This window comes from Sander vitreus, chromosome 20, assembly GCF_031162955.1.
Source record: "Sander vitreus isolate 19-12246 chromosome 20, sanVit1, whole genome shotgun sequence".
Lineage (NCBI taxonomy): Eukaryota > Metazoa > Chordata > Actinopteri > Perciformes > Percidae > Sander > Sander vitreus.
In genome coordinates this window covers 16,591,581-16,618,564 of record NC_135874.1, presented here as the reverse complement: position 1 = coordinate 16,618,564, position 26,984 = coordinate 16,591,581, and the positions used below count along the sequence as shown (strand labels likewise).

The 26,984-nt window shown below is 41.2% G+C and overlaps 2 protein-coding genes and 1 long non-coding RNA gene across 3 annotated transcripts; 2 read left to right on the top strand and 1 right to left on the bottom strand.

Annotated features, from left to right (window-relative positions):
• Positions 1–416: 416 nt before the first annotated feature.
• ift43 (intraflagellar transport 43 homolog (Chlamydomonas)) lies at positions 417–13,541 on the bottom strand. Its single transcript, XM_078277948.1, has 9 exons — positions 13,408–13,541; positions 12,090–12,191; positions 9,563–9,633; positions 6,982–7,017; positions 6,137–6,183; positions 2,056–2,128; positions 1,163–1,238; positions 959–1,021; positions 417–716 (listed from the first exon to the last, which is right to left on the bottom strand). Exons 1-9 carry the CDS (start codon positions 13,450–13,452, stop codon positions 606–608), a joined length of 624 nt encoding a protein of 207 aa, XP_078134074.1. The 5' UTR covers positions 13,453–13,541; the 3' UTR covers positions 417–605.
• Positions 13,482–14,522, top strand: LOC144535458 (uncharacterized). Its single transcript, XR_013503670.1, has 3 exons — positions 13,482–13,569; positions 13,736–13,854; positions 14,161–14,522. It is a non-coding gene; the product is annotated as an uncharacterized LOC144535458 (long non-coding RNA).
• Positions 14,523–15,008: 486 nt separating this feature from the next.
• On the top strand, positions 15,009–26,578 carry tgfb3 (transforming growth factor, beta 3). The gene is made up of 7 exons (XM_078277106.1): positions 15,009–15,793; positions 20,148–20,311; positions 21,680–21,809; positions 21,954–22,061; positions 24,131–24,287; positions 24,846–24,999; positions 25,093–26,578. Exons 1-7 carry the CDS (start codon positions 15,448–15,450, stop codon positions 25,249–25,251), a joined length of 1,218 nt encoding a protein of 405 aa, XP_078133232.1. The 5' UTR covers positions 15,009–15,447; the 3' UTR covers positions 25,252–26,578.
• Positions 26,579–26,984: the final 406 nt, after the last annotated feature.

Below are 26,984 nucleotides of genomic sequence, written 5' to 3'. Positions count from 1 at the left end.
AAGGTATAATATATGCTAATCCCCCAGGTGTCAATAGGAACTCTGTTCAATGCATTTGAGATAATAGTGAAGAAGGGGTTGCTCCTATCGAAGACCTGGAAGATAAAGTCAATGGCACAGTCAATAACAATAAGGTTGTAGGCTTTAATGAGGAATGTTAATTTGAACACAATCAACTGGATTTCAGCTTAGCTGATTATCAACCTTGGACTTGTATGAGGGTGTTGATAATGCTGGTAGTACAGGGAGGGCGTTTTTTTTGTGTTTTTTTTTAATCTGTGACAGCTTTTTTTTTTTTTCAGAGGAGCGTTTTTATACTAAATTACTTTGCCTTTTGGCTATTTAAGTTAGAGACTAACCAAAAAATAAGAGTGAAATTCCAAAAACCTAAACAAAGACAGGGTGAGACAACACAGCACTGTTCACTGCACAGTGAACTTTATTTAGAAAATTCATGAAACACTCTATACACTTTACAAAATATAAATTCTGGATAACAAACAGTAATTAAAGTTACTATAACCAAAGTCACTGGCCCTTCTGTGTAATGGCAATTCACCCAGTTCCCACTGGAGCCATTTAAAGTCCCACTCCAAACCTCCTCCTCATGTTACAGGCAACGCAGCCTGCTCCTCACTCTCTCCTTGATCCCATTCCATCAGCAGCTCTGAGGACACCTCTGTAAACAGATGATCCCAGTCCCAGCTCACATCATCCTGAAGAGCAGAAGAGGGGGAGAAAATAAGAATCAGAGGGAGACATACCAAGAAAGAGGGCATGGGGAACAGAGGGAGCAAAGAGAGGAGAATGGGAGAAGGAGAGCAGAGGGTGTTAATGTACACATCATAAATCTTGATTACCTGGGAGACAGAGTGGCAACCTCCTCTGGTGCTCTAGAAACAGCTGGACAGGCATTCACTGGAAGCTAACAAGCTATATTTACTAAAAACTCACTCACCTCTTTCACCTCCTGCTCTGGCGCTAAAACCTTGGTGAGGAGCTTCAAGTCAATCTCTCCATCCTGAAGAAAGATCATAGTAAAATTAACTTAGCTTGCACAAACAGAGGTAATGTTGGTTGCAAAATTAAATGGACCACTTTGGTGAGAAGAGAGGTAGGAATATCAAAGAGATATACAAATAAATGTATGTCCTTGACTTACTAAGGTCTGGAATGCAGAATAATGCTTTAGATCATTGTCCAGATCTCTGTAGGTCATTACCCGGTTTACCTGGATGCTAACAAGGAGACAAAAAGTCAGAATAGGCGTCTAATAGACTAACAGATTTATTTCAATCAGGACAACACGCACAGAAAAGTAGTAGCCATCCTGACTGCAGTGCTTTCAAACTACATGCAAACGAAGAAGTTTGAAGTTTGTGCACAATGAAGCTCCAAGACTTTAAGCAAAGACCACAGAGAGCAAGAGATTGTTGCCAAGTGGTAAATGCTTCAAATTGAAACCCAGCTGCTTATCTGTGGGTTGGAATTAAGTGGGGCGGGGGGGCTCTCAAAGTGGCCGGGGCCTAGCAGTGCATGCCAGTCCTACTTACTGCACATTACACGCTACATTGCCCCCGCAATGAGTTCAATGTGGATATTATCTCGCACAGAGAGCAAGCCCCAGCCTAATAACCTCCACCGCTGTCATAGCCTTGCTACATATTCGACACATGTCGGCGTGTCTCTCACTGCCCTGTAAATCAAAGGGCCCAGTTAGTAGAGACCCTGGTAACAGAGTTGCATAAATCACACCCAACTGTTATTTCTCCATTTCAGCCGATAAAGCAAGACACTCTGCAATGGCATGAGTGGAGGACAGGTAACCATCAAAGTCACCAGAGCAGGCTACTGATCTAGAGTCCTGTGCAGACAGAGGTTAACTGTCATGCATGGGTCTGGGGACGTTCTTTGTGTGTGTGTGTGTGTGTGTGTGTGTGTGTGTGTGTGTGTGTGTGTGTGTGTGTGTGTGTGTGTGTGTGTGTGTGTGTGTGTGTGTGTGTGTGTGTGTGTGTGTGTGTATCCTTCTAAAAGTTTATGGTGTCACTACCGTACCTTGGTGGAGCTGCAATTTGCATGGTGAGATCTTCTTCCTGTACTTCTTCGAGGTCTGGAATCACTGGAATATCTGAAAACCAAAAAAAATACAGACATCACAACATTTTACAGAGGATCTGATAACATTTTAAAAAGTCTCAAAATTTGAGAAAATCTGATTAGCAGCCAAATGACAGAATCATTTATGAAAAATACAGTAAATCCCCTGTGTGTGGCTGCTAAAAGTGCACATTTTTGTGTGAATATGAGTATGTGTGACCATGTCTGTGTGGCACTTCCTCCACTCCCTCTCTCTGGTTACATCCTCATAAGAGCTGCCCTGTCACAATAGCCATGCGGCCATGAATATTCAGGAGGCGAGGCATCAGCTCTTCCTGCTGTGAGAGGGGCGCTGGCCAGGGGCTCCCCAGAAAGCACCCCCTGCTACCTTAGCATTTGGGCCCTGTCAGTGCCGCCCACCCCCAGGACCCGCAGTGGCCGGTAGGCCGACCTCCATGTCCACTCTGCCACTCCGACTGGGGCGGCATCCAGCCATGTGCAAGAGTATTTGCTTGCGGGCCCATCTGTGTGGGGTCGGAAGTCACAGTGCGGCCTGGCAGGGGCTGCAGTGCCAGGAGCCGCCAACCCGTTGCTCAAACAGTGGGAACCCACTTTAATTGGCAAAACGCAACAGGACAGAGGATGGCTCCACTCCCAAGAAGGACAGGGCAAACTTTCACAGCATTTTTCAGACGGATGTTTGTTGGAGCAGGGAAATAAAAGAGGCATAATAAGACAGATTGGATGAAATAAGTTATATAGTTAATAATAAATAAAGATACTGATTGAAATCTGAAGTCCCTTATTGTGTGATGACATTTATCAACTAAAGGTTACAATATAGCTAAAGATGAATGTACACAATAGTCAATGAGGAAGCATTGTTTGCAAAAAAAAAGTGTTCCAAGTTTTATCATGTTTGTATCAAACAGTATACATTTTTGTGTAGCACAGACAGTTGCCAAAAACTTTACTGGCTTTCCATCTGCCCTTATAAAAAAATGTGTTAACTTTGGATGTGATGTGGATTTCCTGAACAATATTAGGGGGGGGGGGGGCAGACTGCACATCCTTATTAGCTCCACAGCTGAGTGTTGACAGTGAGAGAGAGAGAGCGAGAGAGAGAGAGAGAGAGACACAGAGAGAGAGAGAGAGAGAGAGAGAGAGAGAGAGAGAGAGAGAGAGAGAGAGAGAGAGGAACAGACATGGAGAGAAAAAGAGAGAGCTGGACTGCATGAAGAGGGTTGTCAGTAATCTCTAACCACAGTACTGCACCCTGAGGGGAAAGTCAATAGAGGAGCTAAATAGAGGTGAGGAGATGGAAGTGTGCATCTGATGTGAGGAAATATCTTGGCATCTATGTCACCATTCCTTCAAAATAACTCCTGAAAATAAACTGGAGTTGAAGAAACATCGATCTGTGATGCAACACAAAATTCTAGTTCTCCATAAAAGTTATGGACTGTTGAGATGAAGAGAAATTATTTTGAACATATTTTTTAAAAGACAACTTGGTCAAAACCTAATCTATCAACTCTCAGAGAATAATAAAAGCTCACCCTCTGTTGATAACTTATTTCTTTCTCTTTTTTAATTAAACCAAATTAAAAATGCCGCGCTCGTTTAGCCGCTGACAAGATTCATCTGTGTTTCTGATATCCAAATAAATGCAGGCGCGGGTATTTCATATTCATGAGGCCCCGGTGACACTTTGTCCTCTCATTTACAAAGCACAGCGTTCAGCAGAATCTGTCCCCCCTGGACACCCAATCAAATTTAATGGTCTTAGTGCAATGACATCAAAAAGCCTTGCTCTCCAGCTCTTTGCAAACAGCTTCCTGGGTTGTCTATCTGTCCACACACACTTTTTCATTTCAGCCAGTAATACACTATTATCACACTCCATGAGAGTTCAGTGTGAAGCACAGAGGCATATGTTGTCTATATGCAAAGTCTATTATTAAGTGAAAAAGGGAACAACATTTTTGAATGAGCTTCAAATTCAACCCATTACTGGAGGTCAAGCGGGGCATAAAAGCAGCCGCAAACAAGCCAGTGTTTTCTTCTGACGCAAAGGGCAGCTCCATCAGTAGGAGCTGTCATTCCTTAGCGCGCCACACATTACCTACACTCACTTCCTTCCCTCGGCTGGACATGTATCAAGGTGGCTTTTGTCTGGCAGCGAGCAGGACAAGCATATCCTTATTACATGGTCTCGTCCAGCTTCCTCGCTGAAGCATAAATATCAAAAGGGGATAATTTGCTGTGAATGTAGACATACTCCCGGCAGGCACACACCAGTCAGCGACTTTGAAGAACAGGACATCTTGGGCTCCTATAATCTACGCAGGGGTCCAGTCAAATGATTACCTAGGCACAGAATCCATTTGAAAGGCTTATGGGACAATATTCAACACATCAATGGCTACAAGTAAGACAGTGAGACATGAAAAAGATGAGTGTTTTTGCGATACTGGTGCTATTTTAAGTGACTAGCAGGAGGCTGTGGGGCCAGCTGATGGGAAGATGGGAGCAGGGGACTGGGCTCTCTCTCTCTTTCTCTCTCTCTCTGTGCTTGTAGCCAGTGGACATAAGGGATAAGGGTAGGGGACATAATCAAGATCGCAGGGGCTATCTCACTAACCCTCAGCACTGTAATTTCCAATGCCCCTGCCTCCGGCTCTGTATTAAGAGGTCTCCCTCCACAGAGTAATAATCTTTCCGGTGGCATTAACTGCAAGAGAACCAAACCTCTGGACTCTTCATTCAACTGGCCGTTTTAGCCATCGCATACTAGACAGACAATATGTGTATGTGTACATAAAATGTAACTGAGACATACAGTATTATAAAATGTTTAAAGTACCTTAAACCCTGCATTTCATGTGTGCAATTATGATTATATCAATACATTTAAATATTTATTCTGTTAAATTATTTATTTTTTCCAATTTCAATATTGCAACATTTACATAGGGATGAATGATAATTAAATACTATTGTTTACTATATCGCCACATTATAATAATTTGTAATAACGCTTTATCATAGTTCACAGTTCTCATGAGAAAATTAATGATAAAAGTGAAATATTTGAATAAAAAACTACGAAGACATTTGACACAATTGTTTCCTTAATGTTAGTAATTCATCACATATTTGTAGCTTTGTTTTGAGTGACATAACTTATATTTTATTCTTCTTCCAATTCTAAGTATCATCATCATGTATTGCAATACTGAATTTAGAAACATGATGATGGACATGTTATACAGCGTTATGATCTGTAGTTGACTGCGGATAAAAGGGTTTGAATAATATGGTATTTATTTGTTCATAAATGGCATTACTCAATACTACCTGAGATACGGATGTGTTTTAAGTCTTTCAGTGTTGTCAACTGAGCATTTCATGCTGCTAACCTATCTTTACTAAGGCAATTTGAACCTATTTCCCCAACTGCCTCGCGCCACAAAATAGAACAATTATTCTAGGCAGGGTTCAGCTGAAATTTCCCCACTCAGTTTTGACATTGTTTGTGGTGCGCAGAGTTGGGCCCTCAGGTGACTCAGTTACTGCGAGATCTGTATTCAACAGCACCTGCCTGACACTCTGTGTGTGTGTGTGTGTGTGTGTGTGTGTGTGTGTGTGTGTGTGTGTGTGTGTGTGTGTGTGTGTATGTGTATGTGTGAGTGACTAACTGAGCAGTTCTAGGTGGAGAGGGAAACACTTAAATCCCATCACCTATAGATCTAACCTTATTTATTGAGCATATTCATTTGTAATTTTCTTAAAAAGGGCCCTGCTTATACGGGGTAACACACTGGTCAAAAGGAGGAACACAGAGGCAGAGTTCTAACACATGAATTCATGCTGGATTCAATGAGAAATATGGTGTGAGCATCAGTGAAAAGCGATGATCTGACTACCTGCTTATCTGCTCTACTTCCAGAGGATGAATGTGCCGGGGAGGCACTGGAGGGCTCCTCTTTGCCCGTGAAGAGAGACACAGAGTGGGGCATAGTGAGGGTGCTCTTACCTCCTTCATCATCTGATCCCTGGGGAGTTTGTGGTCGCAGGCGGCGGCTGTAGAAACAGGAAGTGTGAGAGTATGAATTATTTAATGCTTTCAAAATGGAGCCCAATGGTGAGGTCATCCCAGGGAGTGAGTGAATTGGCTTCTGGGCTACTTTGCTTTGATGATAGGCCTGTGTTTTGTTTTGTCTTGTCTTGTCTTTCTCTCATGGTAGTCAGGACACTTGCTACAGCCTGACTGGACTTCTGAACAGTAGTCTCTGCCAAAAGACACTGATGATGCTATGAGACGCTGCTGTGCTGTCTGGGTGACCAGCCTGCAAGCCTTAGACAAGATCACCTCTAGGATTTAAAAACAGCTGGAGCAGCAGTCAGAATAAGTATTACTGAGACAAGACAGTGACAGAAGCACAACATAAGGGATTTTGCAGGGTAACAACTTTACACACAAAGCCTCTATCTCACTACAGCCATTCAGGCACTGAGGCACTGGGCTCCAACTGCGGTGATGAGTAAAACAGACGACTTCGTCCTCTACCTGCCTCTCCTCATGATGTCTATTCTAGTCACAGAATGATGCGAGGGAGGGTGAGGGGGAAAAAACTAGAATAACAGAAAAAAAACTTGGCTCCTAACAGCAATAAAAGTGATGACAACTCAGTCACGCTATTTTTTAATCATGTTAAGTGATTGTTCTTGGAAGGTAAGGATTAGTTGAAACCAAGGACAATCTAAAAGGACAGCACTATTTCCACTTTACTGCAAAGGGAACAAACATTTAAACTGACCTATTTTATGCATACACACAAACATGTAACTGGCATTGATGTGGTGGCTGAGTGAACTTACTCTTCCAGGTCTTCAGCTGCAGGCCTTCTTGAAGATCTGTATAGCAGCAGAAAAAAACAAGTGTTAGACAAATTAAATAACACACTTGTTAGATTACATTTTTCCTGCCTTCAAAATAATGATAAGCACAAGGAATAATATAATATTCCTGGCATAGTCCTTAGAGGTATTTTGAGGAATACATCCTCTCCATCTGTATCTAATGATAGTCATTCTGCTATATCAGACAAAGTGGGGTCTACAATAGTTGTCTTCTCCACTCGATTTTCTCAACCTCGTCTCTTGCTGGACGATGCTGCTATTTTCAGACTTCTCAGCTCAGCTTGAACAGAGCATGCCAGCTACCAAAATACTGTGTTACGACACTTCTCTGTTCTCTCAACACAGTATTTTTAGCATTCGCTATCTGTTTTAAGAAAGGTAGATATAACACCAGAACAAAAACAAAAACATTATTATTACCTAAGACGTATTTCACCAGATCAATCATAGAAATAACATACGAAAGGAATCAAAGCAGAGTGAGTGCTTGTGTGTTCTAACTAGCCTAAAACTTGTATAAGAGGTTTTAATCTTTTCTCATGATGCAAAATGCTTTTGCTCGAACTCCTGGTTGAGTAGTGCCCCCTACTGGTTTTAAAAGTAATACATCCAGTACAGCAACAGACTTTTCCTTGCTGTCATTTTCATCCTTTCATACTGTCACTTATCAAGATTGCAGGCTTGCAGTAATAATTTATATTAAATAAATTCATACTTTTAAATAAATATATAAATATACATTTCTTAAAAAAATAAATAATAAAAGAGCTGCATATCATAATACATAAGTACCAATTTTGGGATTAAAATCACTGCGCACTAATGTCAGTATTCAGGGGCTCTGGACATCACTAGAAAGGCAAACCCGCTGTGAACAACCATGGGAAATAAATTAAAGCTTCTATGTCAAAAGTAGCACCTGCACACAAATTCACCATAAGAGAGATCCCTCGTTCTTCCAGAGGTTACTTACTTTTTTTCTATTAAAGGGTTTTCCTGCGGGGTGTTTGCTGAACAGACTGTAAAGACTTTAAGGCTAATTTGATTTGTGACTTTGGGTTATATCAATAAAATTTACTTGACAGGCAGAGTAGACAACATTTCAATTCATACAAACAAACTCAACTCAAATAAATAAAGCCTGCATAAAAGTCCAGATATCGCACCTTAGAGTAGTGTCCCACAGGGAAATCTGAATACCATTTGACGTCATATATCAACCGTAATTAATCTGAATACATACATACATTTAAGTTATAATGTATTTGTTATGTGTATTGGATAAAGGGGAGTCCCAAAATATAAGGAAATAGTGACATAAAACACAACTAGCTAACCAATTCTCAGCTGAAAATGTTGACTCCTGTGTTGTCAGTCTTATCCATACTGGATACTCGAGTCCAACCAGGCAGGGTAAAGAGGAGCTAAGGGAGCCTACCTGCCTGCCCTTGGACTGTGTCCTGTCTGGGGGGCGGGGGTGGCGACACTTAAGACACATTACAGGCCCCTTGATTAAGACTCATGTAAGGCAAAGCGATAGACATGGTAAAACTGTCTGGAGAAAGTTGTTAGGGATAAAATATATTGTGACAACCTGGTTTCAAAGGTTCATCAATAAACTGACAGATCATTTAGTGTCAATTAGAAGTGATAGATCGACAAATCCCGGGATTTCTGCGCTGGGATTAGTGGGAGGAGGGCGGCGGTGATTGAGCATGAGGGGTGACATTGAAGGGAAAGTCCTTGCCGGTTCCAGGGGGGACCATTACTTACATTGTTTCAGAGGGGATCAATGCGCACGCAAACCCCTTTTACACCTCCTGTGTTTCAATCGCTTTGTGACTGGGAATCAAGCTAGGATACGCAAACGCAGAGAAGCGACACACTGACCTTCTGTGAGAAAGGAACGATCTATTGAGTTTGCTGTTTTCCCTGCTTGCACTAACAGTGCCGTAAACTACGCAAATAAGCACAATTGACCCGCTTCACTTTGATGCATCTCCCATGCTCTCTCTTCCACCTCTAAACACAGTGGCAGGTGGAAGACAGACACAAACAAGAGAGGGAGTTTCACACTACAATAAAAGTCTCATGTTGATTTAGTCATGTACAGTATTCAGATATAGATTTGTTAGTTGTAGACAAAAGCGCAAACACCGTCCATCTGTTCCAAATATTTCATGAATTCTCCATGTTGTGCTCCCTATGTAAAGAGCAGACTGCAGTGGTAAGGGGTGATTAAGTGGCTTCAACCCCTGTGATGAAGTGGCTAGCTGACTAACAGTGCCCTCCTGTGGCTGATACATTAACCATGTCAATTACCGCCTTGCTCACAGATGAAGACGAATGGAGAGTTGCCTGCTCAGACAGGCTCCCTCTAACCTTGTTGATTCACAGCCTGAGTGCCAAATATGCACTGATAAATAAGCTCATTCAACAGCATGAGAGTTCATTAATAACACATAACCCAAGACCACAGCTCGCAGTCTCCACCTCGGGTGTAGTCACAGGAGATAGAGGAAAAGGTGAAGATACGTACTTGGCAGAACCAGACCCAGAGCTTTCTTCTGCCCAGCCACCCTGCCGCCGGGCCGGTTTAGGGGGAGGGCCCTGGAAGAAGAGAGGAATTTATTAGCAAAAAGCTTCATTGAATGTTTACTCACTCACATAGAGGATAAACAAATCACATTTGTTAGCATTCTAACTGTTATTCGGCTTTAATCTTGGAAAATGAAGCACAAAAACATCATGGTTGTTTCTATATGATATAGCTTTACGTTTTGTCATAATTATAGGGGCTTATAATTATAGGGCTTATGTGTTACATCAATACCTGTTTGACAAAGTGAATAGGCTATATTGTGTAAGAACAAAATCTGTTTTTAAAAGTGAAAATGTGCCAGTAGGTGGCCCTCTTGTCCATAACAATAGAAAGGGGGGGGCGCCTTAAATTTGCATGAATGTAAAACAATAAAATGCAAGTTTAATTGTCCTGCTAAAGGTGTGGGGACCATTTAAACCAAAGTCCACCTCTAATCCTATACTCCAATATCTAGGTTGCAAGCTACCAAAAACCTCCTGTACAGTAAACAGCATGCCTGGTATGTGCAGCACAGATTTATCTACAGTATATGCACTCCATTGTTTCGTTTAGTGTGGGAACTGCCAGGGCCTGTAAGTCTGACCCTAAAATAGATAGTAAAAAAAAAAAAAAAAGACCCTCTCTCATTCTTTGATTCTGAAAATAGTAAACTGAGTATGCATCTCGATCCTGAGACCGGGACCCTGAGACCAGCACTTGAATGAATGAATTCCTCAGAGCACAGGAAGGTGGGCACTAGACAAATGAATTAGGGAAAAAAGGCACAACATTTCTCATTACTAAATTGGGTCTGCAGAGGACAAAGTGCTCGTGAAGAATTTCTTTCGTTTATGATGAAAGAGGAAATAATCTTTCATGGCTGGTTCCTTCACCAAAGCCATTTATAAATCTGAATGTCACCATTAAGCAGGGCAGAGGGAGGGGGAGCCACTCTGCTCTGCTGTATATTACCATTAATCGAGAGAGCTGAGGCTGAAACAGCTCCCTCAACTTTGTGTTATTAGTAACTGTCTCTTTATTAGGAACAAAGGGAATTGCAATAATGACAATTGAGTCATTTAGGCAACATTAAAAAAATTCCTTCAACTAATGTGAAATCCCTCTGATGTTTGGTATTTCTGACAATGAACAATTTTCACGAGAGACAAGATAGTAAGGTCAAGTATCTTTGAGTGTAATACATTTATCCTGTGACAGTTATTTCACTCTACAAAAATGGAGAGGACCATAAGTGTCCTGAGAAACAAAACAAATCTGTGACTCGAATTCTTCATGACCAAATAAGAACTTCACAGTTGTAGTAAAATAGTTATGGCTGTTAAGGCAATTAAGTTAGCTCTCGTAGTTTCTAATTTAGGATTCTCTGATGGTCTCTAGGGCAAGGGACTTGTGGTGGCCAAACCCTATGAGCCCATAAAAGCAAATGAGTCTTTGTTTAAAAGGATGACAGGAATGTGACCAATCAGTTGGGTATTTTAGGCAGAAGAGGCCAGGGTTGATAAACGAAGACTGCAAATAAACACACCCAGTCGCACGACACTCTGGAAAAATGTATTGCATGTGCACAGTAGGTCAGAGAGGGCGCGAGAATACTGGTTCATACATTAGGGAAGTTGCCCTAATTTGGGAACATTAGCCTAAAGCAAAAGCATTTCTGGAATTGTTTTGCTTTGGGATGTTGGCTGGTTTACATTTTGCCAATCTAGGAGACGTAACTGATTCCATAAATGCCAACGATAGTGGAGTGAAATTATTTGTTATATGTCAACTCTGATTTGACTTCTCTCATATATTGTTGCCCTATATTTAGTCTAAATGTAACAACATTAACTCCAACATGTTTTAAGAGGCAGACATCACCGAGAAAACAACATTGCTGCTAAGACTTAGGCTAACGTGATTCATGTCACATTAGGCAGTATAAGGAGAGGATTTTTGATGTCTGTAGAGTCATGGGGACTTTAGTGATGTAATCTGCTTGTTTTTCAATTAGACAATTTACGAGAGGACCATTACAAAGCTTTGTGACTAAAGTTTTAAAGGGTTTATAGCTTGTATGAAGTAACACTTCAAAACATTTGATTCAAGCACATCAGATCCAATACACGCAGGATAATAAATGAAGAGCAGCTACCGTTTTGGAACAGTGTCTGTCTGTTTTAAAACCTGCTGAAGTAGGAAAATGGCAACTCAAATGGCTTTGCATAAATTAGCCCTCTAATAAAACTCAATATGTGTGTCAAGCTGGTGTTAGTACTACTGTAAATGGTATAAAGTTGATGTCTGGAGCATTAGCAGCAGAAGCCATGCAAATTCACCACTTTTTTCATGCTACCTACCTCATCGTCCTCCTGTGATTCATGTATGAGACAAAACCAAAATGCATATTGATGAAGATTAATGTTGTGAGGTGAAATTATAACAAGCAACTATCTATCTACATGTATATGCCATGTTCACATACTTCTCCCATTGAAGCAGATGTGGAGGACTTCCTTATGTAACGAGAATCTTCAAACGATGATTGGTCTGCTGCAAGGCGAGCTCTTCGTCCAGACTTTGCAACCTGGGAAATGTGAATACTTTTTAAATGGAAAATAGATTTTGATATCATAAAGCCAGAAGCTGGCACTTCCAATGACTCCCAAAGACGTTGTGGTTTTGCTTTGCTTAAACTTTGCCATCTAATGAGCCAACCAAATGTTGTCTGGATGGACTTCAAAATATGGTAGATCAGGTTATTCCAATTTCATAAACCAACCAAGTTTGGTGCTTAGTATGCTTTTTCTTCATAATTTTGTACAACTTCCAATTCTGTGAAGTCACACTGTGCAGATGTGGCAATGAGATTTTTTCTTTTTGTACAGGATAGGATCATTATTCAACATGTGAACATCATTTGTATGATTTTCCTTGAAGAATGGAGCAACAACTCTACTGAAGGACCATCATACACTTTCAAAGTAGGGTGTTGCATTATTTACCATTATTTTACCAAACAACAAAATATATTAAATATAAAACGCTTTTTCAAAAATTGATGGCATAATCATAAGCAGAAATTCATTCAGAGCCATTTGTAAAAAAATAAAATAATAATAATTAATAAAAAAAAAAAAAAAAAAAAAAGGTTTATCAAGTGCTGTAAACTTAAATTAACGGTTTTGTTTTCATCGCAAATATTTTAGCACAATAAAAATGAACATTAAACAATCAGGAAGGTGAACGTACCCCCAAGCAACCTACAGTATAAAGTTACAATTCAAAGATAATTGCTTTTTATAGATAAAGTGTGATAGCAATTGAATTAAGTATACGTACACCCCAATATGGACGTTTCGTGTAAGTTTTTCGATAGAGTAACGTTAATTACAGACCAGCCAGGCAAAGGATAAAGAAAACCCATTCGACTTAAATGAGCCCAGTAACCTAATCAACAAACATTGAGCCATGCACTGCATGTCGGGAAATTTCGGATAGCAGGGGCTAACCACTTAATGTTAGTTTAATTAGCTAACGTTGTATACTCACAGACATTCCATTTCTGCTGCCGTTGCTCAAAAGCGGTATAAGAAAATGGGTAACAGACAGGTTAAAAAGCTATCTAATGTACTGGCTGGCTAATACTGACGTTTACATTAGCTTAAAAGCTAAGCAGCTAGCATTAGCCTCACTGCACAGTAACATTATGCTCTCAACTCCATTTACAGCGTACAAACTTAACGTTACCTCTGCCCCTATTCCCTTTACTACGCTCTCTGCTATTCAAACGAGTCACTCACATTTTTTATCGCTCCAAAATCTCCGAGCTGAAAGTTATCGTCCATTTCTTTCCTCCTTGCCACCCCACCAGGGCAGCGTCTTCCTGGTTATCAACAAGCGTCACGCTCTCCATGGTAACGCCAATCTGAAGGAAAGTTCGCGTCTCGGTAATCAGTCATTAAGTAAGTAAATAAACAAACAAACAAACAAACAAACAAATAGCTACGATACACAGGAAGTATTTAGCTATGACAAATTGATTATAATGCTGCTGCTGTTGCTGAGTATCATGAATACAGCCAGGAGCTCGTTATGTTTATTATCTTTGTTTCCCTTTTTTTGCTGCAGGGTAAAAAGCCCGGAAGGGGTTTCTCCTGCGATAGGACCTTAATTGTACTGTCTATGGATAGGACAGCATTTAGATGTGTTTCTGGTGCATGCAACCAAACCCATTTTGAAGAAATAAGGTAAATATATATTTGAACTGAAGACCTACAGCATGTTAACTTTTAAGAATAGTGACTAATTTCCTAAAATTAGAAAGCTCATGCCATGTACACTGAAGCATGCAGTTCCAGTGAAAGGTCGGACCAAATTGACTCGTAATGTTGGGTCAGTAAAAATAAGGGATTAGGGATATTAGAATCATTATGTCATCTAAACAATCAGAGTCTTGAGTTTGACTTTTACCAAACAAACAGCATCTCTCCCACAACTCCCACGCCTTTGCCATTTTTTTTGGTCACATATTATCTCGTCTATTACCCACACAGGCCTACAGCCTGAGAAAGTAGGAAGATGGGACCTGAAGTTTCCCCTGACGTCCGCAAGATGTCGCTGCTATGCATATTTTATGTTCCTGAGGAGAAGCTGAACAGTAGCAGCATCCAGCGGATCACAGCAGCTGGCTGGGCTCCCCGTGCACCTTCAAGATGTGTTTGGTAACTTTGGCCCTCCATCTGTATTTGATTTTCCTACAAAACTTTATTTTGGATGTGGTTGATATTGTCAAAGGACTTATAGTCCACTCAGTGACACGCCCCCCCCCCTCCCAAACCATGCTAAGGGGTCCTTAGGCTAATTGATGGGAATTTATGAGCACACAGCAACACATTGCTTAACTTGGTACAGCTTGTTCCTGTTTTGAATGACATAATTTCTGTCAATTTAGGGGTGGTTGGGTAGGTGGTGAATGGGGCCGGGAGGGAGCAAATGTGTTATATATATGTGTGTGTGTGTGTGTGTGTGTGTGTGTGTGTGTGTGTGTGTGTGTGTAAAAAGTGCTATATAGGCCTAAATAAAGTCTGATTGATGATTGATTGATACACTTCAGTCTTAATTAAAATACAATGGTAGGCTATTTGTCCTCTTCATCCAGAAAACTATTCCATCGACAAATCAGTGCAATCAGTGAGTTTCCTTCTTTACTCGAGAGCCTTTTTTGCGAAATCACACATTGCCCAATCTAATGCATTTTCTTAAGTCTGACCACATAGGCCTAGGCTACAATTTGTAGTCTTATTAAATGCATTTCAAAATAGGACCGAGCTCATTGTCCGAACACAGGCAGAACTTGCTGCCCCTCCCTCGAAAACGTCACTTGTGACTATAAAGTATGAGTGAGAGTGGAGAGCGTTTGAGTGTGTTTGAGGCCGGATTGCAGCGAGAGAGCAGAGTGGCGCACTAACTCCATAAGCACAAGTGGATGGAAAGAGCCCAATGCAATGGAGAAACTGAACCGCGGCGCAGAGATCGGAGCCCAGTAAACTCAGGAAGAAAAGAAGAGATGCTTGCATGAGATAAGGGGGAATGAAGAGTAGAATAAAGACTTTTAATGAAGAGTTGAGATTATTTTCCAAAATTGCACGGATTTGCTCCCATGCAGATGCGTATTTTGCAAAGATGACATAGCACTTGAGAAAATGGGATTCCAACAGGAACAGAACTCATTCACGACCTGAATGAAAAGAGAAACGGGATTCTATTCAAATCGGACTTTAGTTTTGTTTTTTTCTTCTTTTACTTGACAAGCCTCGGTTGTGAGTGAACGCAGAGTAAATATGAATCTGGGAAAAGCAATTTTGTTTTTCCTCCTCTCAAACTGTGTGACAATGACTTTGTCGCTATCCACTTGCACCACTGTGGACATCGACCACATAAAGAAAAAGAGAGTAGAGGCGGTCCGGGGACAGATTCTCAGTAAACTCCGGCTGACCAGTCCGCCTCAAACAACAGGTCCAAGTCAAGTACCGTTTCAGGTCCTGGCCCTTTATAACAGCACCAAGGAGCTCATTGAGGAGCTGGGAAGAGACAGGCATCAGAGTTGTGGGCAGGATAACACGGAGACTGAGTACTATGCCAAAGAGATTTACAAGTTCAACATGATCAATGGTCCGCCAGAAAACAGTAAGTTTATTGTTTTTGCAACTTATCATACTCATCTATTAAACTACAAATCTTTTATTTTCTACATGTGTGTGATTAAAACATAGGGTGGAGTAATTATCTGTGATTGGCACGATATTTTGTTTTGTCAGTGTGCCATGCAGCCAACCTTTTTAGACGTACGGTGCGCAAACTTGATTTAAAGGCCTTTGTAAACTCACTTGTGCAAATCTGTCTACACTCATTTATCTGGCATCTATATAAAATTAATATTGGTGAGGTAACAGTATCAAAAGCAGGGAGTTCATTTTTCCAGTTGGCCTTAAGTCCACTCGTGTCTGTGCAGCCTTTACGCACCTACGCGCCTATGAGAAGTGGAGCGGCGCGCAAAGGAGAGGGCAAAGTAAACAGTCTAATTGGAATGAGTACCATTCCTCATACATACCTCACACCAAAGCCATGGGAACTCCAGCCTAAGTCTGACACATTCCTAAGCGGGGAAAATTCTCAGGCAGTTAAGTCTAGTATTTATTGCCAACTCCAATACCTCATTTCCATTTTCTGGCCGTGAGTTTCCCAATATTTTTTCATCCAGTGTTACGACTTTCTCACTTCCATTTCCCCACTATTTCTTTCTAGTAGCAAAGAGCTGAGTAGCTCAGTGTTATGTTGTTATCTAATTCCCTTGTTCATCCATATTGGTATTTCCTGTATAAACTATGGTACATTGATTGTTCCAGAAACCAGAAACAGAAGCTCACTGAGCAGCAAATTCTCCAGAGAAAGTCCGTTTTTTTAAGTGGAAGAGTTGGATGTGTTTTTTTCATGGTCAGAGGCCAGTTAATGCATGATGTTACCATTTCGAAATCAACAGGTGTTTATGCTGTGCTTTGATACTAAGCAGAGCCTCTGCCGGTTCCAACATAAGTCCTAATCAAATCCATTTCACAGGTCCCATGAAGTGCTTTTGACACTCAAAATACACAGCTCGGGGTTTATCCATTGGTCAAAGGTAGCCAGAGCTCCCAAAACAAACAGAGGTCTAAGGAGTGGGATCAGTGATGGCCATGTGCCCAGGACACATTACGCTAGTCTCATACTGTAGGCCATACTGTAAGTGATAGTACAAGATGTGAACTTGACTTACTACTGGCAACACTTTCTGCAATAAACAGCTTATCCAAGAAAGTTATTAGGAAATGAACACAAGGTGCCAACACACACTAATTAGCACTTTTCTCTCCCTTTCCATTCGGTCATTTTAAAGAGAGCATGGCATGTTGCAGTGTATAGGAACATAACGTCCGTCACCATGATCATTTTGCAGTGAAGTTCATTTTCATTCCTGCTGGATATAATGAGTTTTACATTCACCGTTTTGGGAAGGTGGTAGTGTTTGGGAATATATAGTCAAGTTTTGTTTTTTTCATGCCCAGTTAAAAAAAGTTAAACAGAAACTTTTCTGTCATACTTTAATGCGCCACTTGCTCCAGACTACGTTTCTTAGCCACTACTACTAAGGCAAATCAAGGCACATGCCATTTATGACTAGATGAAGCATAACTGAGACTGGGCAGCACTAGATCTTCCTTTTTGTGGTGCACCAGAAGGCCAGTGTGGTTCATTATATCATCATAAACCAAATACTGTAGAAGAAATGAGATAAAGACATAACCGAACTAAATGATGACCTTTGGCAGAATTACATTCTGAATCAAAATTCACTGACTCCTAAATTAGAAAGACAGTGCATTGCACACTGAAGCATGCAGTGGAATTTCAAGCCAATCACTGACTCAGTGTTGGGTCAGTAAAAAATGAGCGCTAACGCTGAGGACAGCAGGGTATCTGATATATGGGATAGTAGAATGATGATGTCATCTGAACAAACAGAGACAGAGGTCTTTGGCCTGTTCCCAAAGAAACAGCATATCCCACCCCCACCCCCCAACTCCCACGCCTTGACAATTTTTGCTTCCTCATCCTTAATCAAGTGGAAAAAAAGTAGTTTTCAACAGAGCTGCATCACATTATGTCATCTGCTGTAGTGAAGTAGAGAAATGAGGCTCGTCTCTGATACAAAAAGCAGAATTTGAAATCTGTATTATTAAAACTAAATATCCATTTTCTGTGTCATGGGTAAGTCAAAATCAAACCATGGCAGCATAATGCAAACAAATTCTAATTTCAGATACTGCCATTTAACTAGATAATGAAACACCCAAACTACCACATTTCCAAAGAAATTTCTGTTGTCCTCTATGAGACCTAGACACCTTAGCAGCTGGCTAGCACCTGCTGCCTTATGCTTCCTATTTCCTTAGTTTACGTCTACAAAGCTCTGGAGAGACTGACATCATGAACAATCCTCCGGGCAAAAGGGCAAAGAGGGGTGATTCCTGAGAGTTTTTTTTCATCAGGAAAAATTCATCATGTGTCATGAAAGAAGAGGATCCTAGAAACTGGAGGGTGAGAGTGTGTCAGGGTGCGGGGTGTGGTGGATAACGTCTGGGCGAGGCACTCTGTTCAAACATCTGTCCCCCCAGGCCTTCCTGAACAACTTTACCCCTAAATCCCACATTTAAAACCCATCTGTGTTTAAATTCATTGAGTGGTAATACGAAAATGAGATCAACTGGGCATCATTTTATTATCCAGGCTTTTATATGTGACTAAGCGTGTTAATGAGAATGTTTTGCAGTTAAACTAAATTTTCTAATTAGAATGTGAACTAAGAACAGTGTGTAATCTAAATAAATCATAAATTATAACAATATATCTAATTTGTTTTACTTCCATAATGTTTAGAATCAAATCTTCAAATACTACAGGTCAAACTTATGTCAGCATCCTGACAGTCTTAACAGCCATCATTTGGGGGTCAGAAAATTGGTGAATGTATTTCATTTTAATTATGCAAGCAATCCCCTCCACTTACCAACATGGAACAAATTACCTTTCAGACCCTTGGCAAAAATAAGCCATAATGTGAAATCCACCTAAAACCATTGCAATGGGAAAAATGAGGTCATCCAAAAGGAAACCAAAGACTTGATTAGAATTTCAAATCTCTCCTCGAAGTGGGGCTTTCCACCTTCTGTGGGGAAGGCAGAGGGACAGGGGGAGTGGGGGGAGACTGAGCAGTGAGTGGGGGGGGTCGAAGGCTACTGAGGTTTCCTCCTTATAGATTGCGTGGAAACACTGGACAGATATCTGGCTGGGGATGAATGCTGAAAAGGTCACCTATAAATAGGGAAAGTTGAAAAAAAACTTTGTGGAAATATCGGATAATGACTGGGAGGACACTGAAATAGGATTATGGGTCAAATGAAGTACAGATACTTGGAGATGTGCAAGTTCCTTTTGCATGACAGAAACAACTGAACTTCTGAGTTTCCATTTTTCCCGAAACAGCTCGAAGTGCAAATCAGCTAAAGGTGCAATGCCCCCTTTCAACCACCAGCAAATCTGAGGCTTTGTAATAAAGTTTAAGCTTGGGATAATAAATTAGCCATGGCTTGGCTGTAAATAACTGTTTCCATTTGGCCCATAAAAATTTTGCTATGTGCTTGTTTTGCTCAACACTGCATGCGCTTGGCCTGTTAAAATAATAAACTGTTCAATGGTATTATGGTATAAAAAGGAGAAAGACTTCAGTGCAACAGGAAGCTTTTTACATAGAATCACAATGTGGCCATTTACTTAGCTAAGTTCTGCAAAAGGTCATTGTACAATCACATACCCACACCATGTATACAGCACGCTATTACTATCATGATGGAGTTGCCCTCCTCAATGGTTTCTCAGGTATTGTTCTGCTCCAGCACGTGAGCCCACATGTTCCCAGCTAAACCTCCTAGTTCCAGGGAATGCTTAGCTTCTGGCCGAGCCCTCGGAGCACCTGTTGGGCTCAAGAGCTGGTGGGAGGAGGAGGAGCATGCTGCCGTCCCACTGCAGCCTGCTCCACTACTACATGGGACATTTGGTTTTAATTTCATGACTTCAACTTTTTGCTAACTCGGACCGCACAAAGTATAAGCAGATGGTTCGCAGTAATGGCCCACGTCTCTCTGGAATAGAGTAGAAATAGTTAATAGAATACAAGTTGTTGTTTTTATCTGTATGCTATCTAAACTTATAGAGGGGAATCCTCTGCAAAAAACTTATCAATAATCAGAAGGTAAACATGTCCACCCCTGTAAGGATGTCAGTGGAAAACAGGCTTTGGTAACATGTACACAATGAGGTAACAGATGGATAAGAGCTTAAAGGGATTCTGACAAAAGTAACGAGTGTTCCAATCTGATCTTTTTTTAAGGAGATATTTAATAATATAATATTAAATAACATCATCTCATTTCCACTTTACCTGCAGATGACCTCCCCTTCTGCCCTAAGGGTATCACCTCCAAGGTATTCCGCTTTAACGTCTCCACCATGGAGAAGAACTCCACCAACTTGTTCCGGGCCGAGTTTCGAGCCCCGCGGGTCCCCAACCCTGGCGCCAAGAGAAACGAGCAGAGGATTGAGCTCTACCAGGTGTGTGAACTGACCTTTCATTTCCACTGTTAGCAGAGCGCAGAAGGGTAATGTGCTGTATTTCTCTCAGAAAGGCCTGTGTAGGTCAGCGAGAAAGATGAAAACATTTATATTAGGGTGTCCAACTCCCTCTCCCTCTCTTTTCATGCGCTGATCATTATTCCATGTGCTTACAGTCAAATGGATTCTACGTAAGGACAAATTTAAGAGCTTGCACAGCCATCTTTAAGATACCCTAGATTACCATTCAGCAGTTTCTTTATTCTTAGCTGTCAATCTCAGAGCAGTTGTCCATCCTTGTTAGATCAAGTGAAGTGCTATGCTTTCAACAGGGGGTTTATAGATCTGTACCTGCATTTGTTATGCACATTTTTTTGTGTTAAAGCGTGTATCTGTTAGATGTCTGTGCATGTGGGGTGGCAAGGATGGATTTTTTTTCTTTTTCGGTTTCCTCATTAATCTCCCGTGAGAGACTAGGAGTAATGATCAGGTTCCAACATTTCCTGCCAGGGAGACAAGCGTCTCCGGACTGCATACCGCCTCTGAGGCAAGGCTCTGGCCAGCGCTGAATACAGACTGTCAGGCCCTCAGATTGTTTCCAGGAGCCTAGGAGGAGATAGAGGCAGGGTCACCCACCGGGGGGAGTAAATGGAGCTGCTCACTCGCCCCCACACTTTTCAGACTGGAGTTGATTGGCAGAGGGCTGACGCTGGCCCCTCGTTCCCACAGGAAGACAGATTAGATGCTGACAATGTTCAGGAACCTGGTTATCCATAGCACTGCTGTGGGGCTCGGTGGTCATACACACACATTTCTCACTAAAGATAAACACCTTTGTTCAGAGAAGTGCTGATGGAGATAGGAATGTCTGAACACTGTTGCATTTTACTCCATCGTTAGTTTTGTAAATTTGGGGCCTCGACATGATAACACAGTTAGGACATGAATGCCCGTGGAGATACCTGCAACCCTGCTTTATTTTTCCTGAACTGCATCTGGGAGCCCAGCTAAAGTCAAAGTTTAAACTGCTGACGTGAAGGACAGCCAGGTTCTCATTGGCAGGAGGGTAACACGCAGGCATTAACTTGCAAAATGGGGATATCAACACAGGGAGTCACTTTTTCCATGAAGAGTAGACATTTGGCCCAAGGCATTCTGGAGAGTCTGGCTCAGACAGACAGCTCTGGTTCTCTCTATGTGTGTGTGTGTGTGTGTGTGTGTGTGTGTGTGTGTGTGTGTGTGTGTGTGTGTGTGTGTGTGTGTGTGTGTGTGTGTGTGTGTGTGTGTATGTGTGTGTGTGTGTGTGTGTGTGTGTGTGAAAGAAAGAGAGTTTATGCAGCTGGGTCACATTTTCATCTTTCCTCTTAGATCCTCCAGAAAGACGACCCCAAAGCCAAACAGCGCTACATTGGGGGCAAGAACGTCCTGACCAAGGGAACGCCTGAGTGGGTCTCCTTTGATGTTACAGAGACAGTGAGAGAGTGGCTAATGTACCGACGTGAGTGGGACACCTCCAATTTTCCTTGCATCACACCTTATTACATATCCTGCCAAATAGTACTGGTTCACTCAAAATGAAGGATAACGGCGTCAGGGGAAAATGACAGCTCCTTAGATCCCTCTGCTCTTGTTTCCCCCTCAGAGACCAATCTCGGCCTGGAGATCAGTGTGCATTGTCCCTGCCACACTTTCAGGCCTAATGGTGACATTATTGAGAATTCCAATGAGGTGCTGGAGGTCAAGTTCAAAGGTGAGACTGCATTTAATACCTCAGTGATGTTACAGAAATTCTGATGGTTTGGATTTGCATTGGCAAGCTTTGTTGTTTTTCCTAAAGCTTGTTAAAATTTCAAGTTAACAAGGTATCATGAAGGTGTTGAAAACAATATTGCTATGGTTTCAAACTGACAAACAGCCAGGCACATTTCTATAAACGTATGTGAGGAATATTATATTTGGGGGAAATAAAAATAGATCTCTAAAGCAAGGATGGCATTTAAATAAGAAATAAGTTTAAAAGAAATCTACAGTAGTAATGGTTACACTAATAGAATAGAATAGAATAGAATAGAATAGAATATATGAATAGATAGTGATAGGTGAGTCAAGATTCAGTGGGATGTTCTTACTGTTTGTTCCTCAGGTTATGGCACACAAAGACATAATGTGAAGTTGAAAGAACAGTACATTTTGAAAAATACACATTTGTTTTTTTGCGGTTAAACCGACATGAGAGTGGTATACCTCTTCTCACCTAACTGGCAGTAAGAAAGTAAATAAACATATTTCCCAAAATGTCAAACTATTTCTTTAAATATCTTGCATATCTCTCTCCTAGATTCATCTAATGTTTTCTGCTTTCATCACGTTTCAAATTAAACGTAATCAGGATCAATAACTCTTCAAGTATGCTGCTCTGATTAGATTTTTCCCATTTTAAGAGCACATCTCATTCTCAATCTCGTCTGTTGTGCAGGTTTCCAGCATTTTTCTGTTTCCTATGGCCAGACTGTGGTTGCTAAGTCTGTATTTGGTCTGGATTTCTCTCCGCTTTTCATCTCTCTCTGTGAAAATATGTTCTGCCAGTTTGTACTTATGATCAAGAGCAGATAAAATTTACGTCTGTTTGATTTGTCTAATGTTCCAGATAGGCATCTCATGTTTGTTGAAAAATTTTTTCATTGTGATTAGTGCTATTAAGGCAGTGCTGGTTTTAGGATGATTTGCATTAGTGGGTCTTAGGACCAGTTTATTGTAGGAGTTTGTTTGGGGCTCCAGGTTGTTTATAGTGCCTGTTTCAGATGTTTCAAAAATGTCATACTTGTATTTGAATTATCAGTTATTATGTAATCATACTAAAATTGGAAAATGGCATGCATTGGTTGGTGTTCTGTTAATGTAAAATAGGATCCTTCAAAACCCTTCATACAGGGCAGCTATAGGACGCCCCATCTGGTGTTGCCATGTTGGCAGAGTGGACTCTATACTTCAATTCTACAAATGGTAGAGGTTTATTTGATGAAAGTAAATAAATAATATTTATATTTAATATATAAATATGTAAAATTAAACTCTTGAAACATAAAGATACCTGAGGTCTTTATTTTGTCTCTTAATGTGCAGGGTATGTTCTAGTGCAGTGTTTCCTAGGATGAATGAAAATCTGGTTATAATACAATCACACTCACAATACTCTCCTTATTATAAGACTGGTCTAAAAAAAGTTCCTTTTCATCCAGTCATCAACATGTTTCTCCAGCAGCAATACCTATTGAGGTCTTTTTGGTAGGATAATGGGTTTCCTTTCTAAGATGAAGAGAGAGACACAGAGCATGGGAATACAATTGATCTGGTATCTCACTTAGCACTGGGGCCCTCGGCCCTGGGAACACTCTCGACTGGCTTGGCCACAAGGAATGTGCTGCCACGGCGCTTAGACGCTTGGCCCTGAATTAAAGAGGGGCGTACATATCCAACAGCAGCATCTCTCCTGAGATATCCACTGCTTTAGCTATCAGTGGTAGATTGGATGAGCAGACACAGGCCCGGGGGGGGTAAGGAAGAAAAGGAGGAAGTTAGGGACCAGTGTTAAATAAGGAGAAGGGTGAAAACAGTGAGCCAAAAAAATTGTGAAGCCCTTTTTGGATATTACAGTATCCTTCTGTAAAAGTTACAGTTGACTACACTGATTAGAGTTAAGCTGTGGTTCCACTGAAGTCAGCTCTTGAAGACATCTTTACAATTCTCAATAAATCTGCTGTATTTTAGTGCAGTTTTCCTTGGTATGCTCCAGACTGACTGACTGACTGTCTCTTTCAGGTATGGAAGCGGACTATGACGATCAGAGCCGTGTGAAAAAACAAAAGGAGCAGCTCTACCCTCACCTTATCCTCATGATGCTCCCTCCCCACAGGCTGGATGCCCAATCCTCCTCCCGCAGGCGTAAGCGGGCACTTGACACCAATTACTGCTTCAAGTAAGGCCCTGGAAAATGTAATGCACTGCTTGGACTATAGTCTTTAACTTTGTTGAATAATTTCTCTGTCAGTTGTTTTGAGATTTGAACACTGGGCTAGGTAAAATATAGCAAATTAAGGGGGGGGGGGGTATTGTCGAGTAGTACACCAGCCAAGGCTACATGAAATGGAAATATATCAGCTGTCACGTCTCAAAAAGATGGCTGGGAAGAAGAGTACATGGACACAGAATAAGCTTGTTAATCACCTAGACGAGCATGACAGAGGTATTAGCTAATACAAGTCGGGATCTGTCCCAGTACTAGCAAACACCGCCTCCTCTTACACGCTGTCTGCTCAGCTCTGGATTTCCTCTGTCAGGCTGACAGGCAGCACCAGAGACACCTGGGCTGACTCCAAGAGGGAAAATAAGGGCACACCTTAGAGTGGAATTCCTGAACTTCACTCTCATCTCTGGCTGTGTGCCCGTGGGGAGGAAAATGTATACAACTCTTAAAATTGTGTGTCATCTGTGAAATGAAGTGAGTGTAATCCTCTCTGTCCTCTCATGTCTGCAGCAATTATGAGGAGAACTGCTGTGTGCGACCACTATATATTAATTTCCGGCAGGATTTGGGCTGGAGGTGGATTCATCAGCCTGAAGGGTACTATGCCAACTTCTGCTCTGGTCCCTGTCCTTACCTACGCAGCGCAGACACCACTCACAGCTCGGTAAGACAAAGTGCCACAACACATGAAAGTGTTGAATCTGTTTGGGGAAATGTGATTGCTGATCCCTATCTCCTTCCGCTCTTTGTTCCACAGCTGCTGAGCCTGTACAACACCTTAAACCCCGAAGCATCTGCCTCACCCTGCTGTGTTCCTCAGGACTTAGAGCCCCTCACCATCCTCTACTACGTGGGTCGCTCCCCCAAAGTCGAGCAGCTCTCCAACATGGTTGTCAAGTCCTGCAAGTGCAGCTAAACTTCAGGGCTTCGGGGCCCGGCTAGAGACGTGGGATGTGATGGCTCCCAGCACTACTCAGGAGCGGGTATGAGGGGTTAAAGGGGGCGCGGTACACTTTGCCCTCCACGAGTACCTACAACCCCTGCTTCAGCCTTGCCCGAGCTCTCTCTTTCACGAAAAAACTCAAATGCATTCCACACCCAATCATCGGCAGCATTTACCAGGAAGACTTGTCAAACACCACTTCACTAACGGCACTCTGAACCCATCAGACCTCCTCAGCAACCACCTTCTTGACATCAGTGTTTCTCATGTTTTTGTTCTTCATATTCCAGCATTTTGAACAGCCTGTACCTCAGAGTTAAATAACAAGAGGAACAGAACAATAATTGCCTTTCAGTGACCACTGCATTCTTACGGACATAAAATAATTGCAGTCAAAAAGAGAAAATGACTGAGAATGCAGACTGAACTCAGCATAATAGGAATACATCAAAGAGGGTGAAACAAAAAAAAAAGATTGTTTGTTGAGAGCAAACACATCCCTCAGCTCTGACGCACAGGACACCTTTGAATGTCTGAGCTGGAAACCGACGCTGTGCACGCCACAGCTCCCTACACTGTTTGTTTAGGATTAAAATGCTGTTGAATTAAACTGACCTTAGGACAAAAAGAAAACATGCTGGAAACCAACCTTTATTTTAAAGTAGTATTTCCATGGTTATGTTTACCTCTGTAATACAACAGGATGGTGATTCCAGGGATTGTTTTGTTTTGAAGTGAAGCCTTTCTGTTGTATGAGACGACGTATGTCACTAAGTGAACACTTAACTAGATCACTACCTGTAAATGTTTTTCTTATTACTCTTGGAAACACTTTTTTTTTTATTAAAAATGGACAGTTGGATAGAATTGTTCTAATTCCATTATTGTTGGAGTTTTTTTGTTTGCATTAAGTATTTTAGAGCACTTTATTTTAAAGGGTAATAGGCTAAATTTGACCAAAGTGAAGAAATCAAAGTCCAGTGAGGGACAACCTCCAGTGTGCAGCATGTGTGGTGAACAAATACATTTACTGACATGATCAGCATGTTTTAATGTTTTTCAATGCTGTTTGATACAGACTGACAAGATGATTCCGAAAAATATTACATTTCCATGCATGTGTGTTGTAAACAATCAGTGACTAAACAGATGAAATGATCAGACTGTAAACAACTTTATATCACCACAGGAGAATATACACATTGATTTCAGATTCTACTGTTGGATTTTAGTAACACAGCATGCACTGGTATACTGTAGTAAAGGAAATCCACGACATAAAGTTTAACATCAATCACTATCCAATACCATTAAGTGTATTAAAACCAGTTCTGTTGTACTGCATTGAAAACTACAATCTGTGCAAAACCACTCTGATGATAATCATCAGTTGATATGACAATAACATGCATGACATTTAAATATTTCTGACAAAGTCATCATAAACATATGCTGAATCTATTGATATATAACAGAGATGTTTGATTCTATTAACACGCCCTGAGTTAACTGTCTATATGGTCCCGAGTGACAGAATATCTACGAAGATATTGGTCTGCTAGTGCAGCATTAACCTTCATTGTAGGCAAGGCTGTGCATAACCGCATTTTCTATGTTATGCTTTGAGCTACAGAAACGGCCAAAAAGGCCTTTTGGTGGACAATGTCCATTAAATAAATACTGATGCAATAATTTACTTATTAAAC

Coding starts and splice junctions, on each gene's coding strand:
- ift43 (XM_078277948.1), bottom strand. CDS start 13,452: ATGGACGATAACTTTCAGCTCGGAGATTTTGGAGCGATAAAAAAT. Junction 12,192..13,407: donor ATTTTGGAGCGATAAAAAAT/GTGAGTGACTCG, acceptor CACATTTCCCAG/GTTGCAAAGTCTGGACGAAG. Junction 6,184..6,981: donor GCAGCTGAAGACCTGGAAGA/GTAAGTTCACTC, acceptor CTGTTTCTACAG/CCGCCGCCTGCGACCACAAA.
- tgfb3 (XM_078277106.1), top strand. CDS start 15,448: ATGAATCTGGGAAAAGCAATTTTGTTTTTCCTCCTCTCAAACTGTGTG. Junction 20,312..21,679: donor AGAGGATTGAGCTCTACCAG/GTGTGTGAACTG, acceptor CTTTCCTCTTAG/ATCCTCCAGAAAGACGACCC. Junction 22,062..24,130: donor GCTGGAGGTCAAGTTCAAAG/GTGAGACTGCAT, acceptor TGTCTCTTTCAG/GTATGGAAGCGGACTATGAC.